Here is a 19,205-nt window from a genome sequence, read left to right on the forward strand (position 1 = left end):
CTATCTAATTAGCAGTTGGTGTTATGCAAGGCACTGCAGTCTTTGGATACAGCTTTCTAACCAAGCATAAACTTACAATACTTGATGAAATATTAATTGATTAGAATTTGAGATAAGAAAATGATAAAGAAATGACTAATCTGCTTGTTTTTTTTTTTAAAGAGTTTCTAACTGAAAAGGCTATATGAAAAATACAATCATCCTAGAGCCTTCATAACCATCTAACAGTGAATTCAATTTATCTATTCAGTTGCATTGTGCCATAAGAAATATTAGTGCCTACCGAGATGTAAAGCTTTGGTGACCCTGAACATGTTCCTTAGCCTAGATTATTACAACAAGTGGAAAGAAATATCTTTTAAAGAAAAATAGCTGCACTGTTGTGGTTGTACTCTTAAGCTGTGCAGTTGCAGTACAAACAGCCCTGGAGATGATCAATTGTTCCCTGCGGTTGGTACTGGATGATTAAGTATCCCCTTTGTGTGTACAGCATGTGCTCTTTAACCCTATAGTTTATCATAAGATGCTTGCTGTGTCATTAGAAAATCCCCCTCTGCTCTTAGTGGGTGTGTCCCAATTCCTTGGAGCTCTCCTATTTAGCACTGGGTTGGGAGGTGATGAAATATTTAATCCTGCTGAGAGTCTGCAGGAGAAATCAGGCTTTAATTACTGTCCCCTATTGAGATCAGAGGTCAAAGGGCAGGTGGAGACGGTACACGGGAGCCACTTAAGTAGTTGCAGAACAGCAGAGCAATAAATGATTAGACTTCATGGAAGCCTCAGCCAGAACACTGTCGATTTGATTTGAACTATAATAGGACGATGCAGTTTTAAATATAATTAATTTAATCACTAATTATCTCTACTGTCAGTCACATTACTCATCAAGTAAGATGGATAACTATCTGTTTTTAAAGATATAACCCATGAAGGACTGCACGTCTGCATATTTCCTTTGGAGAAATAAAACACATTTTACTCACAGTAAATATTTGCTGTAGCATGTACACTGATTCTCAGCTTGCTCATATTAGTACTTTATATTCCAAGTCAATCTGCAGACAGTGAAACAAAAAACTAACGCTGGCTCTCTCTGGGTGGCTCCTTATGATATGATGATGCAGCTGTGCTACGACTTAATGACAGGCACAGTATGAATAGAACCGGTTTCCTTTCCTCAGGCAAAATACCAAGTGCCAAAGGCTATGAGGTTCCAAGGGTAAAAACTCTTGTAATGTGGAAATCTAATTCACTGCTTCTTCTCCACAGAATATTTACAGCACCAAGAAACCGAAATCTAGCGCACAATACATTTGCAATTTAATAAAACAGTTTTGTTCTTCTCTGTAACTGATGGAGACAATAAAACCCCCTTTACTGGTTTTACTTAAAAGAGTGTCAGTGCTAAACTGCTCTCCTGCTATAAAATATTTAAAGTAGAACACTTACTATACCATTTTCACTGCAACGGTTTAAATGCAAAACTGACTCGTGAGTTTAATGCTGGCAAGAATACACGTTGTTCTAAAAACCTTTTTTCTGTAATTAGTGCAAGCATGTTAATATGCCCTTGAGCAGCTGACACCTTGTGACCTCATGCTGAGTTCACAATTTACATTATGAATCATTTTGACAGACCAGAGTGATTTAGTCATTTCCTTGATTTAGGATGACATGAATGAGCACCGAAAAAACAACAACAGATGAACAACAATGGTTCTGGTAGCAAGAACAAAAATCCTTTGTAGCTCATGTCTCTTTTGATATGATACCATTCGGGGGAATTGCAAGAAACTTGCATTCACGTTGATGATAGAAGGGGCCTTCAAATCATTTACAAAAGTATAAGTACTTAAAGCAAAATGCCCAAGTACTCCAAGTACTTTAAAAAAATGGGGGGTATAATATTAATATATGCTCATTTTAAATGCTTAATTAACATATTAAAAGGATACGTTCGCTTCTCTTTGTACTTGATCAACTAAAATCCCAAAGTGACAGGAAAGAGTATCAAAGCTACAAGTAGTCAATGTTTCAGTACTGCAATTTTATCATATTAACTTACAGTACTGTGCAAAATTTAGGGCCAGCCTTCTTTTCTCCACTTTTTTCCAGACAAATGAGAAATGGGTGCAATGACTTATTGGTACAGGTGCAAGCGTAAATGGAATTACAGTATAGGCAAAGGACAAAAGTTTGTCTAATCCTAACAAACTTGAAAGTCAATTTTTGGTATGACCATCTTTATTCTTCTACACGGCCTGGATTTTCAAAGGCAAGCTTTCCTGTCATTTCTTCAAGCAGTCCTTCAGGCTTCTTGAAGGACAGTTTGAAATGTTTCTTTGGATGTTGGCTGCCTTTTGTTGCGTTCTCTGTCAAGATGATCCCACACTGCTTCAATACTGTTGAGATCCATGCTCTGTGTGTTTTTCTATCAAGGTATGCTTTTACTGCATTGAAATTGTGTTTGGGATCATTGCCAGCTGAAATATCAAGGCTTTGCTAATCAGTGGATTTCCAGATGGTATTGCACGGTAGATGAAAATTTGATGGTATTTTTCTGCTTTCATAATTCCATCAGTTTTGACAAGATCCCCCAAACCATTGGCTGAAATGCATCTCTGCCATGTTTTACAGATGACTGTAGACACTCTGTGTTGTACCTCATCCCCCTGACCTCTCCCATGCATATTGATAATAATTTAACCCAAAAATGTCAATTTTGGATTCATTACTCCGTAAGACATGTTGCTACTTATTGTCAGTCCAGTTATTGTGCAATCTGGTATACCTCAAACATTTTGTCCTCATTTCCGTTCCATGAGAATGGCTTCTTGACAGCCACCCTGCTACTGAGGCCCTTTCTGACGAACGGTGAACAGTAGATGAATCAACTGAAGGTCAGAGCCATGTCTCAGGTCCTGTGTCAGGTCTTTTAAGGATTTGAATTTTATTTTTCTGAAAATTAATTTTTAGGGGTGTCACTTGTTTTGTCTTCTACTGTCCAGTTTCCTCAAACGTTTTAAGGACACAGTGCACACCATGCTGGGATTAAAAAAAATTGCCAGCTGATAGCTCTTTGGCAATCACCTTGTTAGTGCAAAAAATGACATTTTAAGTCTGTTAATCTAAGTTATGATTTGCAGTTTTTGTAGATTCCATTAAATCAATTGCAACAAGCTACACGTTTTCCCCCATCAGGCTCTCTGTGATAAAGTACCTAAATATAACATTTTATATAGTTTCTTTTCCAAGTTGTCTGTTAAATGTAGACAACTGTCATTCATTCGTTGAGTTAGGATCCTTTTTAGTACTTGCTAGATGGTTTTAACCCCCCCAAAAAGTATTCATCCAAAAATGATCAGGTATGAGGGCTGGACTAAAAATGAGTGAAACACCAGCCAATGTTCAATGAAAAACTTTAAAAGACCTTTAGAAATCATGGAGAAGGATTGGACAAAACCATTTAAAAAAAAAAAAAAAAAAAAAAAAAAAGGAATTAGGAAAAAACTATAAGGAAGTCCTGCTCTGTGGAAGCAAAATATAAAGAAATTAGGTGCAGTTCAAGACTTTTGCACAATAGTTTAGTTCAAGTTTCAGGACATTTGTGTGAAATTTTATAGAAAGTAAAAATTCTTAAATTCTTGAGAATAACAATTGTTTTGCAAAGTCATAAACAAACTTTAAACATTTACTATGAAAATCTAACCAATTCTTTGAGTCCATGTACTTTAAAAAGTTAAGAATTGGCGTGTTCTGTGTACACACCAACAACCCCAGTCATTGAAAGCATAAAAATGCTGTAATTTCACAGTGTCATGACCTTTGGATACCAAAACCTAATCAGATGATCTTTGCCTCAAGGTTTAGAATGGAACAGATGGATTGACTGACATCTCAAATGTATTCAACACAAGCGTAATGATGCTTAATGCCAAAGCCATTGAAATTTACTCTCCAACAGAAGATGGAAAGACAGAGAGAAGGAAGGATGAAGTGAAAAGCTGTACCAGATGAATGGTATAAGCCGTTAAAAGTGGTCTGTCAGAATGGCCGGCAGGGCAGACCTGTATTCTTGGTGTAGCACTGCAACCTGAACTGACACCAATTAGGCCTCCTCCAGCCTTGCTGTCCGATAGATTTCAGCTCTGTCGCCATGTGACGCCAACCAATTATGGCGAAATCGACTGGATTGTGACCTGAAACTCTGATTTATTTTTCATGTGGGCTGATAAAGGGAGAACTCTGGGCAGTTTGAGTAGTTGAGGGAATGGGGTATGGGGAGCATTTCAATCACTGTCTCTCTCACTCTAATGCTAATCGGCTGGCTCTACACTATACGTCTGATTTAAGAGTGGTTGTAAGTAACACACTTCTCCTGACCCAGCATCCTTCCTCTGTACCCCTGTCTTCTTACTCTTTATATTTCCCTGGTGTCCATAAAGCTATAAAGCAAACAAATTAGAAAGTGCCATAGATTACATTTGCCATTAAATTGTAAAAAGCGCTGAGTTGTGTCATGTTTAGGCACAGCTATTAGCGTTCGCTCTGCTGTGATCAAAGAAAGTTAGTGCTTATTTTAGTACTGTAGAAAATCCTTTAACTGATTTCAGGCCGTGGTGAAGTAAAGAAAATCTGATGCTACAGGGTAGAAACTATATGGGAACCCGGCCTACTTTAATATGGAACTGAAATTTGTATATATTATACATTTTTCTGTTTATGCATATGCATTTAAGCTTGCTCAAGGCAAAGGTTATGGCAGAAAGAGAGGAGGACTGATTTAGTGGCATGAATGATAAGGAAAGCATCTCAAATCACTTATGTCTGCATCAACATGTACACATCTATTTTGATGTTACGGCGTGAGGAGGCGTATTCTGGCCCTGACGAGGGGCTATTGCAAACATTAGTTTAACGCGACATGACTGATAGACAGTTCGCTAATCCTCTTAAAGAAACAGTGTCCCCTCTGGTAAAAATTGTTCCCGGCTACGCGTGTCATCCCCAGAGATTAGAAGCAAATTCCAAGTTGGAAATGTTATACCGATTAGCAATTACACAAATGAAAAATCGACTGCCTCCCTCAGCAGTGACAACGTCTGCCCAGATCCATCTGAAATATGATTTGACGTCAGCATGACTGCAGGATGCTGAAGTGAAATGGACATTTGTCGTCTGTTATGTCTTCCTTTTTAACCTATCGTGTGATCTTCCAGAGCGCTCCCCCTTCCTGTATTACAGCAAAACATCTGCTGTTAGAAACTCAAATGTCGGGAGCTCTATTACCTCCTAAACTCAATCAGCATGGAAGATTGCGTTATCAAATCAAGCCCCATGCTGCTTTGCTCTGTAGTGCTGTGGATCAGTGTTCTCCCTTGTCAAATCCTTATTTCACAGGGGCTTTAAAACTGATTTCATAAAGTGTTCAATTTCAAAATGAGCCACCCACTACTCTAGAAAAGATGGCTACTCCTGCAACATGAGCAGTAAGGCAAAAATAAGTAACTATAGGGTGAAATTTAACTCCTTGATTGACAGAATCTCTCAGGCTGACTGGATCAGCCAAGTTCAAAAGTTTATGACTGCAGGCCATTCTTCCAGTTTCTCCAGGTGCTTGGACATATTTGCAGCTTTCGACGAACCTTAACTTTAAATCGCATCTTAGCCGTCTCACCCTTCTAACCCAAAAGAGATTAGAGACGTTGTTATTTTTTCAGTCTGGGAGATTCATATGAGTACATTTATCATTACTGTCCAGACAGGAGATCCCAAAAGACCGCCTAACTCAACTCCTCTGAATGGAAGCTACTTTAAAGTCACCTTAAATTTTCAAAGGCATCGTGTGTCACTTGAGCTGGGGGTGGAAAACACCTTCAAAAGCCTGCCAGTATCTTGTCTTGGACCGGCATCATAATCTCCCCCGTTTGCTAACCTACACCACCTCTTTTCTTTTGCATTTCTTATTTATCGAGGCACTGGACGCACACATGAAGGCAGAACAGGCAGTGCACTGGCCTTTACGTCCTGTGAGATTAAAGAGAAGTGAGAAAGCGGGAATAGAAGCGTGTACCTGAAAACCTCTAAAGTTTAGACATGAAGAGGCTTTGCTGTGATCAAAGGATTCCTCAATTAGTTTTGAGGTGTATTTGTGCCATGTACTGAACTCTACTGATGAATTTTTTTAATGGATTGTCTTGAGACTCATTAAACATATATAATCCTTAAAACTAAGCGTCTCTATCAAAACACGCCATTTTCTCTGTATTTAATAATTAACAAGCACTGAATGTGCGAGTTTTAAAGCATTACTGCACAGTTGTGGCTCAGCTCAGAACAGAATGGGTCTCAAACTAAAGTCGCTATCTCCAAAGCCCAATCCATTTCATCTTTTCCTGAGGTGCACATGCCTTCCAACGGGAAACAAAAGAGGAGTCCAGCATGCTAATGAATGGAAGCTCCAATTCACAACACACTGTTAATTATAATTAGGGGTTTGTAATTACTCAGCTGAAAGAATGGCAGCCTGCATAAGGCCTTCTGAAGTGTACCTGGGAGAAAATTAAAAAGCGATCACTCTGTCATTCTTGCTCAGGCCCCTCTGTTTGGCGCTGGGGCATTAATCTGGGCAGCTGCACATACGGCAAAACATGAGCTGACAAGCCTGACTAAAGATCTCCTGGCTGTAATCTTTAAAGGAATCCGATGAGTTGATAGTGTAAAATTGAGTTTTACAGCAAGCCTGAGTGTTCATTCCCACTCACTCCTCTCGGTCCTGGTGGCTGGAATCACAATATGTTACTGGCCAAGAATATAAATCAGTGCTAAAAAATAAAAAAAAAAAATAAAAAATAGGTTCTTCCTTTGGAAAACTTGGAATGTTAATTCACCACATACTTCTAAAAGGGTGCATGACAGTGCATGCATCCAGTGAGCAACCCCAAACCTACCCCTGTTCTTACAGAACCTGTTCTGGCTTCCCACTGTTCAGTTGTGTTTGATGTACTGCCTGGCAAAGCAACTTACCTGGGCATTGCTAGTCAGATGTTTTATTATTCTGTGCACCCCCAACACAGTTGGCCAGTACTAACTATTTAAAGAAGGAGCTCAGCAGATAGATGGAAAGACCAATACTGCACCCATCTGTTTAAGGCAAAGCTCCATCCACCTGCCTGGAATCCAAAGCTCAATAATTAACATTTAATATCTTGTTCCTGCCAGTGGGGAGATTATTTTTTAATTTTGCACTTAGCCAGGCTAATTGATTGTCCCAGCTTCCAGAGCTGAGGTACACTAATACAACCAAACAAATACAATTGGAAAATAACAGAAGAACAAGCGAGATGAACTCCTGCCAGAACCCTGCAGCGGCCTGCATAAACCCTAATCATGACTTTTTGGCATTTGAACAAAACAACTGTACCGTTTCTTTAACAATGACTAATAAATGCTGCATCAAGCAGGCAAAAATCCTACATTTCCCCAGAAGCCTGTGATGACTCCGGGTGGGCAGTCTGGTACATAAAACAAGTGCAAAGGGAAGAGATCCTGAAGCTAGGCTCGGCTCACCCAGCTTTGTTCTGATCTTCAAAGGCTGTGCTTCTTTTTCACAGGATCAAAATCCACAAACAAACAAACTCAGATACATGAAGTAAGGTACTGAATTTCCCTGGCAACTTTCCTTCATGACGAGGCATTGATAAATACAGGCTCTTTGATAGCTATTTGCTGTTGATGATATTTTAATATCCCATATTGTCTTTTTTTTTTTTGACTGTGTGCTCATTAGTGTTATTGTGAGAGCCTACCTGACTGGGGCACCTCTGCTCTGTGCGGGTTTAAGCAGCACAGTGACTGTGCTGTCTGTCTGGTTCAGAGAGGTCTCCTGGTCATATGCTGGCATGGATGGAGCTAAAGAGGAAACCAAGCAGAAGTTTTGTTTTAGTTTATAATATAATATGCAATGTAATATTATAATAGGAGATGCATTCATCAGGCATAAATCCTGCTACAAATTCAACATAAATGTATAACTGTAACAAATTTAGCTTTACATGGCTTTAAAATGCAAGATAATGTAGTCATACAAGTTATAATTTTGAAACCACAATGTAAAACCATTTTGTATAATGTTCAATTTTTTACCAACGAATATACAATATAAAGTCCTATAATCCATCCCCAGAGATTGTGAACACATTCACCTTATGCACCCACACAATAAAATTTATAGTCCTGATTTAGAAGTAGATTAGCACCTCAGTTTCCCATCAATCTCCTGACTAAAGGCATCCATTTCTTTCACGAGCCTGGCAATAAACCAACGAGCGCGAAGTTGACCCTGTGACACACTGAATGACACAACCTCATACACGTGGTACCTCATGCATAACAGCAATTATACTGTATATGAGGTTGTGCTACATTTTTAACTGTTTTAATATGTTTGCAACATTTTATTTCAATACCATACAACGGTAATTTTAAACAGTCAACCATTAACGTCTGTAGGGACTGTTTTTTATATCAGCTTGGCTTATATACACGTACATTATATCAGATGCTGCTTTTGCAATTGTTAGCATTGTGCTTGCTTTTGAAAATAAATTATTAAATTGGGCAATTTGCAAAATGAAACATTAAAAAAAAGCATCAGTTTTCAAAAATTAGAACAAAAAAAAAAAAAACTACAAAATATACGAGTCTAACATGCAAAGTACACAATCCAAGTTTGTTTGAGTGAAAGGAAATAACATTTTGCTTTCACACATTTTGACATAAGACTTCTAGAAGCAATAAGCAGTACACTGCTCGTTTGGCATCGTCCACACTGTAACAGGTCTTGCTGTTGACCCTACTGACCTGAAATCTTGGTGGTGAACTGGGTGATGACAGGGGGCCCATAGCCCTTGGCTGTGCTAGCGCGCAGGGTGAAGGAATACGTAGAACCCGGGTAAAGGCCTGTGAACATGTGGGTGGTCTCGTTACCCAGCTTCACAACCTTCCCACTCTGGTTGGAGAGATCCAGTTCAGGGTCAAAGGAGCTCACCGCTTTGTAGGAAATCTAGGAAGGAAGAAAATTTACATTCTCACCGTGACCTCTGGTACTCGGCATTCAGCACTGTTTATCAAGAATAAGATTGGTATTCATACCACAAACGCATTTTGTGTTTTAGGCATTTAAGCGACTCACCAAGCTAAATCATGTACACGTCCTTACCGTTTTGAGGTTTTGCATCCCAGTCGCGGTGTTTGTTATTATACTTTTGCCAGTCTTTTTCCCTTCTGCAAGTCTAAAATGCCAAGAAGCATTTTTTAAAAGTCTCACGCTGCGTTTCCTCACTTGCATGACCCTGAGTTACCCCCCTATTTAGGAATACCTGTACAGTAACTAATGCAATCATTTCACCAAATACAAATTGATGCTGCCTTCCACCAGTGAAACAGACGAAATGATTTGCACATGTAATGCAAAAAAGCTCTGTGGAATTTGGATTTAATTCTAAAGCCAGCGCTTCAAGCAAATTTTTGAAAGGTCTTGCTTTGTGCATGAGCTTCTGACTTGTCAACAAGGTTTTATGCTTATTTCCAAAATTAGGGAAGTACAAAAGGTCTGTGGAGACACGCTGTCTCATTATATGGGTTAGTATTGTCTGTAAAAGCATAGGTACATATTTTTAAGGCAAAGCTGATGCAAGCTTGTGGTTTCAAGGAGAGAGAAAATATACTTAATGTATTCCTTCTCCATTAATGAAAGCAGGGAGCTCTGGAGGGAAGCATTAAGGTGAGTGTTTTTGCTAATATCCATTTTGAATAACTGTAAAGTTCCACTTTAAGAAAATGCCTCTGCTCGTAAAGGAAAACCTCCATTATAATTCCAATTAAGGAACACAAAGGGAGTTTGGAGTGCTGCATAATTTGTGTCCATCAAGTTTTGAAATGCTTCTAGGCTTTCTCATTTAGTCTTTGTCTCCAAAATGAGCTTGTGATGCCAAATCCTATATCATAACTTTACAGGAGAGGAATTTGGAATGACTTGTCAACACTGGGCGTATGGGCAGGCTTTTAAAACCATAACATAACTCACGGAAAACAAATAATAGAACTTATCCAAGAAGATTAACTGGTCCATTTGACCATATATATCCCAGTTTTCAGACCACACTGGTTTAGATGTGTCTGACAGAGGTAAATGACTGTATGAAGACATAAACAGACATGCCTATAGCACCTCTGAAAAAAAGCAAAAATAACAATGGAACATAAATTCTATTCGTTTAATTTTATTTGTGAAAAACACCTAAAAATCAGTTGAGTTTTAATTGACAATAAGTCAGATATGTATTATAAAAACACTTTAGTACAATGCAGTGTATTTTTGTAATAGTTCGTGTTGCCACGAATGGCCGCTGAATTTAAATTAAAAGAAAATCTGCCGTATATCTTTCAGTAAATGTTGGCTCATGTCTGTCAGAAAAGCTGTCAATAAAATAGCATTCACAGAGCACTGGTCAAAAAAGGAATGGGGCTGAAGTCTCTTTGATATCAAGCCTTGTTAGATATATTTCACTTTGAGTTCTTTGATAATGTCAAATCAAAGCAAGGTCTTGACTTATAAGAAGCAACTTCTGGAGAACACAGGCAGAATAGATTCAGGGTTACTTTTCTAAAACCAGACAGGGATGTGGGATGAGGGGAGACACCTGGAGCGAGTCGGCGGCTTGCTAGGTTTTACTCGTCTGTCATCCCATTTTAAATGAAGTGATGTGAATATTAAACCCTACATTGGATCTTTGGGAAGGCCAGAGAATGTAATACATTTAAATCCTACTCCTCACTTATGGGGCCCTAAACGATCAAGCCTCTTTACATCTTAACAGAACAGTGCTATCATAGTCTTTGTTATGATCCTTCTTTTTTCGTTTCTTTTTCCTTCCATTTCTTGTTTTGCTACCACCACTTGTGTCATTATTGTGTCATTATCTCTAATTCCAAAATTTCTGACTGATTTTGAAGATTATCTCATGTAGCTTTTTGCCCTCTTCCTACCTTCTTATCTAATTTTCATCTGCACGTTATGATCCTTCTTCACCGAGGGCCCTGTACTATGAAGCAAGCTCAACATATCCATCATTCTTCTTATCTGGCTTCACTTAGCCTAACATCAGTGGTCACATACATCAACTCAGTCAGGTCAACGCCGGGTTTTCAAATGTAGCTATGAGTGTGTTCCCATGTTAGTGGTCACATTGGTTGCATAGGGCCAGTCATAAACATGGACAGGTCTGCGGACAGCAGAGTGACACATTTGACAAAGAACCTTACAGATCAATAGAAATTGTTCTCTTATCAGCCAACAAAACATCAATTCATTTATACGTATCTATATTCTTTGTAGACTGTTCTTTTTAACATCCTGTTCTCTAATCTTGAACGTAGGTCTAGAGTTTGTTACTATGGCGATGTACCTCAGTGAATTAAAATCACCTCTGAAAAAATGTGAAATCCAGGTTAAAATCGACCTAGAAAAGCTGCCCGGCTAAGATCTGAATGCTGCTTTGTAGTAAAGCCCTCAAATGTATGGTTAGCCTGTGGGATTTTCAGGCGATCTCATGTGTCCTGTGTTTCTCTTCATCATCGTTTGCTGGTTTCTCCTTTTGCAATTTTGTGGACCCGTGCCATTTTGTTTACTGGATTTCCTTTCTCTATTTCTCCATGTGAGTTTTAAAATACTGAATCCTTAAAAAAAAAAAAAGCTTTTAAATGCCACAAATACCAATAAAGTACTGGTCTTAGTGTACAGATGCATTTGTGGTTTCTAGTGTTTCCTATAGTAAAATGGGAGGCAGAGTCTTTATTTATGGAGCTCCTCTCAGTTGAGGTTTAGGAGGCAGACACTCCCTCGTTTTTAAATTGGGGCTTAATTTTTTTCTTCTTCTTTCGACACCGATGAATTTGATAAGCTCATAGTCAGGACCAGCCCAAGTGACCCTGAACCATCACTTGGTTATGCTGGTATAGGCCTAAGTTGCAGTGGGACTTCCCTTTACACCGAGCACCTTTCCTCTCTGTCGCTCTCCTTGCATTTATATTGCCACTATTGCATGTCATTAACTTTGTGTCTTCTCTCTTCCCCACAGTTTGTACCTCTTCCTTTCTGCTTCCTCCATTTCTCCGTTCTGCACACATTTCTGCCTCATCAGCACCGTGTTTCTAATCTGTGGTTACTCCCCAACCTGAACAGTGCATAAAGTCTGTTTTTCAGTGCTTAACGTTTTTCCCCCTTCATCTCTCCTCTTATTTTAACAAGTTGAATAAGAGGAGAGAGGAACATGACTATCTGACATTTAGTTGGTCATGCTCCCTGAGCCTGGCTCTACTGCAGCTTTCTAACTATTAAATGGGAGGTTTTCCTCCCCACTGTCACCAAGTACTTTGCTCAAACTACATCATGTGGCTGCTCTCTACAATATTTCACGACCAATACCAAGTTAAAAGCCCCAAGATTTGGTGATATATGTTGAGAATTACGTTAAATTCCATTTTCTTCTAAAATAAAAGCTGATAAAAGTGATTCAAGGTGAGGTTAGAAAATCTATAATGCTTTAATATATATTAAAACCCGGAAATGGCAGGATGTCAGTGACTTATTGCTTTCCTTTTACTAGGCACATTACAATGCTGTTAAGGCTTTAAAGACAGAAATAATAGCTGCAGCATGTAATTGATGGAGCGGGTTCATAAACTGAAATGCATTCGCCTCAATATAAATGAGAACCTGACAAAGTGGCGTTGCAGCCGTACTATTGGCTCTAAATGCTTTTACCTGTATTATGAAATTTTTAAAAAGATGAACAACTAAAACATGATGCTCTAAAGGCAATTAAGTGTACTGGAAACCCACCATTTCTATGGACATTGTTTTCCTGCTCTCAGCTGACATCTCTTAGTGCCACGCAGCCATGTGCGAGACATAACACTCCACTAAACACACTTGAATAAACAAGGTCTTGTTATGCTTCTCACTTTAGATCTCTCCGCTTTGATTCAGATGTCCTTGTGCCGTTGAGGGGAAATGTATTTTACATTTCAGTCGTCTTATTGTATGGCAATAAATGGAGCAACATATGCAGCAACTCTATTTGGATTATTCAATCGGCTTTCCGTGAGTGAGGAACGTTTCTGTCGATGCTCGATAACCTAGTCAAAATACCAAGTGTGTGCAAGCGAGGACAGGAAGGAAAATCAACAGAGAAAGATCAATCTGTGGGAAAGGCTGGATGATTACTTCCACCTTAAGCTGGTTAAGATCAATGCGTACATATAGTGTGAGTGTGTCTGGAGACTGTATTAGTCAAGACTATGAAGCTCCTGGACAGCGCATACAGGAGCTCGGTGGAGTCTAATGTCAACAACAACTCAGAGCTGATTTGTGATGCATGTGGGTTGTTCATGAATCTAAAATTCTTTAGAGGTCATTCATGTGTTAAAGAACAGCAGATGATAGCAGCTTGCAGTTTAGATGTACAGTTGACCGCATTTGGACTGTGCTACATTTAAAAAAAGCCTGTTTAAAGCAAGATTATTCTGAAAACTCTGAACAAAGTAAATCTTCCATAGTGCTTTGGGTTTAACCTGCTCCACAAGTAGGCAATAACTAAGAGCTAATGTGGTTGATCTAATTATAACCTGTTTTACTGCAGTGCATAGTCAAGATGATTGCACTTTAATGACCTCAAAACACAGACCTGAAACATCAAGTAGATTACCGAGGCATAAGTTCACATTAAGTAGGTACTGAAAGAGCCAATTGTGATGATTATGGCGCAAATATTCTGTATTAATTAAGAGCATAAAAAGATTAATAGTTTAATGCGTAAATAGCAGCTTTGTGAGGCTGAACCAAAGCACATCAGTGCTAACATCATCAGACTAAGATGCTCACAATAACAAAGCTGACTTACTGATATTTGACATTTACCAGTACCCGACTGGTGCAAAACACAAAGCACTCTATACTCGAGGCTGCCACGAATCATCATTAGCGCTAATTCGTAAAACTAGGCAGCCAATTGGACAACAAAAATTTTAAACTAATGTCTTTTGCTCATGCAAAGGACAAGGGATAATCAAAGTTATAAAAATCCATCCTCGGGGCGAAAGCTTAACAAAGAGAACATCAGTGAACACTAATATTATAACTAAACCAATAAACAACCTGCTGAATTTTGCTGTCAGCCTAGTTTGCTCACTTTATAATTATGTTAATCCAATGAACACATTATTTTCTTCCCCATTTTATCAGTAGTGCTGGAGCCAATTCGCATGATTTGAAAACATTAAACTGTACAGTGCTTAACAAATTTATTAGACCACCTGTCATAAAAACAAGAGAATAAATATTATGAATTCTAAAACTAAAAATGACACCATTACTAACTGACTCCGTGTTTTTACAGCCGTGTTTGAGCCGGCACACTGGACTTCAGAAATTAATCGAGCGTAATGTTCTACCACTGAAACAAAATTGTCTGTTCAGGTAAGCAAGTAAACAATTGAAATGCAACTGAAAACAACAATTTGGCATCTTAATCAAAAATTAATAATGTGCTTTACTGTTTTTTCCACTTTTGTGTGAAACAGTAAATTTGAAAATTCATGGAGAACAGTTAGGTTTTTAATGCCAAAAACCTATTTACATTAAATAATTTGCCTAAATCAATTTCAAAAATGATTCAGGTAAATAGCATTATTGTTCATTTAAGGAGTCCTTGGCATGAACCTTACATTAGGTGTGGTCTAATAATAATAATAATTAAATGTGTTCAAGGCAAAAGGCAAAACACCATGAGCTGAATCGAAGGAGTTAGTCTGTTTACTGTTCGAAAGCGTGGATAGTTTCTTAAGCACGTTGCTAGCGACTGTGTTAGTACCTCATACTGAGTGATGATCCCGTAAGTCTGCGCCGGTTCTCTCCACTTCAGGATGATCTTCTCCTCGTAGGCACTGCCCTGAATGGACTCCAGAGGAACCGCCCCAGGCACTGTGGGAAATGCGTACATGTGTTAATAACTACCAAATTAAGCAGTAGTTTACTTTAGTTTCGTGTTTCAATTATTCTTTTAATTGTTTTTTTTTTTACCTTATTCTATGGATTAGCTTTTAACCGACCTGTTTTTTAATTTCTTTTTTTAAAATACTGAAATTGATTGACTGCTTTCCAAAAACTGTAGCTGAGTTGAAATCTTCAAGGACTGAAACAAGTTTCTAAAAAGTTTTCTCACAAGGATTTTCTTGCCACATCTTTGACACTTTTCACCTTTCTTAAGTTAAATTATTGCCAATAAAAGTTGATGAAAGCAGCTGTAGCCCTTTCCACTATAATTTACTAAGCAAAGCACCTTAAACTAATGTGCATACCAAAAAAGGCTTTTCAAGGATGCACGCTTAAAATGTGAGAAAGCCAACATCCAATGCAATTTTTTAAATTGGAATTTGCAAGATTATTTGAAGTCAGTGTTACTCAAGACACTGTTATACATGTTTTACAGCAAACCTGAACACTTTCATACAGATAAAAATGGATAGAAACGATGAAGTTGTAAACCCACAGGAACAGCAGGAATCTTAATCTTTCTGCAATGTTTACTTGTACTGAGATACTGCCAAAGAGATCTAGTCCTTTAACCCCTCATGTGAATTGCTTTCATTCTTTAAGCGAAAGAGACTGATGTGGAGATGTACTTTTTTTTTTTTGGTTTAAAGATTTATCTTGAAGAACACAACTAGAGCTACACCCTGCCTGTACACTTTCTCCCATGGGACCCTAAGCACACAGATACACATACAGAAACACATATCAGTCAGACACTGAGAAACAGTTGCCACTTTCAAGTTTCCAACCAGAGATATCTGAGCCAGACATGACTCTTTTCGTCATCTGAGCCTGTTATCTGGCGGCCGGGGTTCCTTGAGACTTCTGTAGAGTTCATTTCCTGTGTCTGCTGAGGCAACACAGAAGATCTTTCATCTTTGAAGGAGGTGAAACAACTATCCGACACAGAGGCTTACTGTCTGACTTCTGTGCTCTCCTGAAAAATATTTGGAATATCCCAGACTTTGTTTGTGGCTGTGAATCGGATGAGAACCTACACATCCTAAAGATCGAAACATCAAAACTGTAATAACAAAAGCAAGTTGTTCAGCTGTTGGAGACACATTTCCTTTTATTAAATGTTAAGAGAAAGTGTGTTAGCGTGCCATATACATACATATACACTGACTGAATTTACTACAGTAGAATCCAGTAGTAAATTCAGTCAGATCCATCATTTTGAGAAGTAAAGATCAGATTATTGAAAGAAGAAATTAAATGCAAGTCTTTGGTGACAAAGACATCTAATATAGTTAGTACATGTCTGAACAGGTGGCGACACAACATCTCCACATACACAACCTACTAATCCTAGAGCCTGTTTCTTAAGAAAATAAGACTTTTAAGCTATTTACATTTATACACACTGTTACAACCCAAGGTGACCCCAGTGTGAGGTTTCCTGTGTGCTTTGTGTTCTCTCTGTGATGTGATTTGATGACAGAAAAACTGGCCAGTGTTCTGCAGGGCTATTTAAACCCCACCTTCTGAGGCCTTGCTCCATCGCTTTAGTTCTTTTGAGTTACTATCTTAATTGTTTTTTTGCCAATTGACCCATGCGCCACTTTACACCACTGACATGGACTTACACAAATCATGATTATTATAATAAACCCCTGGTAATCCCTGTTCAGTTGCTGGCATGTCTCCATTCTTTGTTGTGGCCTATGAGCAACTAAATTGCGTCTCATTTGTTGCATAGTGAATTTAACACATCAGACTGTAACAAATGTCACGTCTCTACCCCCAGTGTCAGTATCACAAACCCAGTGATGGAACTGGTGATTAGCTCAGTAGGATAAGAAATGGGGAAGCTTGAACTCACAAGTAGGAGTCAGAATTGAGGTGCACGGTTATTTTTTTCCTCCACTGTTGAGAATGTTTAAACTGCTTTCGTTTTATTATAAATTATTAAGCATTAATAGAAAATATTTGTCTCTCTGAAATTAAAAAGTAAATTAAATATGTCTAGATGACGTTGAAGTATCTTGAACTGATGTCGGCATAATTTCCACAACTTTCATTTTGGAATTATTTTGTCAACCACGAATAGACATTGACAAACACAGAAATGTCTGCAATGTCTGGGTTTCAGTGAGTTTTAGAATGCAAATATCATCTAAAAGTAAAACTACTTTTTCCTGCCCTGTAAGGCTTTATAGTTGAGCTAAGAAAAAAAATGGACTATTGATGTTACTTACCATCCTCATCGGTCTGGACCTCCAGCTCTGTGCTCTCCTTGACACCCTCCGGGTTGCGCAGCACCAGCTTCACGCTGAGGTTGGTGAATGGAGAGAGATTGTGGATAGTGTGCTGAGGATCGCGACTCTGAGTGTCATAACACACTTCCTCACGCGTCTCCTCCTTGCCAGCTACTCTGTACCGGTACTGGACGGTCAGGTTATAGCTGTGGCAGCGGGTCACGTTATAGCCCAGAGGTTCCCAGCGCACTGTAACCTGTTTGGACTGGATGTCCACCACTTCCAGCCTCCGTGGGCCGTGCATAGGCTCTGGCGAAATCGAAAGAGAAGGAAGTGTGAACTTACATCAAGATAATCAATTAGGTCATATTAAATGCCAGGTGTTTCAGGCCAGATGCAATAAAATCAAAATTACTGAGGTTTACGTGGGTTAGAGAAAGCTCCTTTTCCTTTGGGCCAAAAAAAAAAAATCCAGTAGTAAATTTTTCATAACACTTCAGACCCAGTCAATACTTTCATTCATATTAAAATACCACTTTTTTCTGTTTATAGTTCATATTTCCAGAAAATATTTTAAAATTTCAAAGGCACAGACTGATACTGAGCATTGCCAAATCCCATTACCGTTGCTAACTTGGGCTCACAGCAACTAAAGGCACCAAGACACCACAGGTCTGTCGCTGGAAACCCTCAGCAGGTGGTGTATCATCCCTTCAGAGCGTGCCATTCCTCTGCTTCTTCTGCCTTGTCCTCCGCCTTTTCTACTCTATTTTCCATCTCGCCCAGTGGCGGTCAGCTATTAGCACCACACTGATACAGAGTCAGCCAACCTGTCAATCCAGGCAGGACACAACCCCCACCGCTATCCTATCACCTCTAATCACATACACTGTGTCTCCTTGCCTTTTCTCTTCCACTTTATCCATTTTCTCTCTCCTTCCTTCTCTCTCTTTTTCCATGACTCCCCTTTTCTATTTCCCGCGCTCTCCCTTTCTCCTTTCCCCACCTATTTTCCCCTCTTGCGCTCCCTCTCTCCCTCCTTTCCTACGGGAGGAAAGCAGCCCAAGCACAAGGTAATGGGATCAATTTCCATTCCAGGTTAAATTCGCAGTCCATTTCTCTGGAACTTAACACTTTACCACCTATTAGGAAGAGCCAGAGCTCAATTTCCCCGTTCCCCAGGAGACACAGTCCAGCAATTCAGAGGCGGCCACGGCAGCCATGTTTAACATTCTAGAGATGTGTGAAGGGAGACTGGACTCAGGCTAGAGCACGGTGTTCATTTTTACAGATTGTATAAAAGACAGAACAAACAAAGCAAGAAACCAACAAACACTGTTGGCATTATGATCACATTAGACGTTTCTTTTTGTTATCTTCCGCTATCCAGCGTATTACTACTGCGATAAAATGTTCAAGGTTTATCGAGAATCCTTTCAAATGATCTTGCAGGAGTTTGAGTAGCGCTGTAGAAAATCTACAAGGTGGAAATGAACGGTTTCAAAAAAATTAGGTCATGACATGTGAAAACTCGGGCCTGTACAAGTGGAAAAGGGCTCCTTGATGAATGAAAGATCGAACGCTTGCCGATTTCACGAGGAGAAACAACGGATGTGATTTCTCCTGCACTTTTACAGACAAGACGAAATAGCATTAGAAGAGCCTGAAGGAGACAGAGGAAGAGCTGTTGAAGGCAGATTGGGAAAGGGATGTCAATGTGCAGTATATAGTACATGAAACACAAAAGGCTACAAATGTGATTCCTCACAAAAGGTATAATCTCCTTCCAAAAGGGGAAAAAAATGGCATCTATGATATATTCAAGACGGATTTGCTACTATAGTTCAAAT

The 19,205-nt window shown here is 39.0% G+C and overlaps 1 protein-coding gene across 6 annotated transcripts in view; it reads right to left on the reverse strand.

The window, feature by feature from the left end:
- LOC146497420 (receptor-type tyrosine-protein phosphatase mu) overlaps window positions 1-19,205 on the reverse strand; it is a 162,039-nt gene that overhangs the window by 62,384 nt on the left and 80,450 nt on the right. For all 6 annotated transcript variants that reach the window (XM_085140119.1, XM_085140117.1, XM_085140118.1 and 3 more), the window contains exons 8-11: window positions 17,356-17,664; window positions 14,934-15,043; window positions 8,863-9,064; window positions 7,809-7,911 (exon numbers count right to left, since the gene is read on the reverse strand). In XM_085140119.1, coding sequence (XP_084996245.1) covers window positions 7,809-7,911; window positions 8,863-9,064; window positions 14,934-15,043; window positions 17,356-17,664 — 724 coding nt within the window. The remainder of the gene's footprint in view (window positions 1-7,808; window positions 7,912-8,862; window positions 9,065-14,933; window positions 15,044-17,355; window positions 17,665-19,205) is intronic.

Source organism: Neolamprologus multifasciatus, chromosome 18 (genome assembly GCF_963576455.1).
Source record: "Neolamprologus multifasciatus chromosome 18, fNeoMul1.2, whole genome shotgun sequence".
NCBI classification, from domain to species: Eukaryota; Metazoa; Chordata; class Actinopteri; order Cichliformes; family Cichlidae; genus Neolamprologus; species Neolamprologus multifasciatus.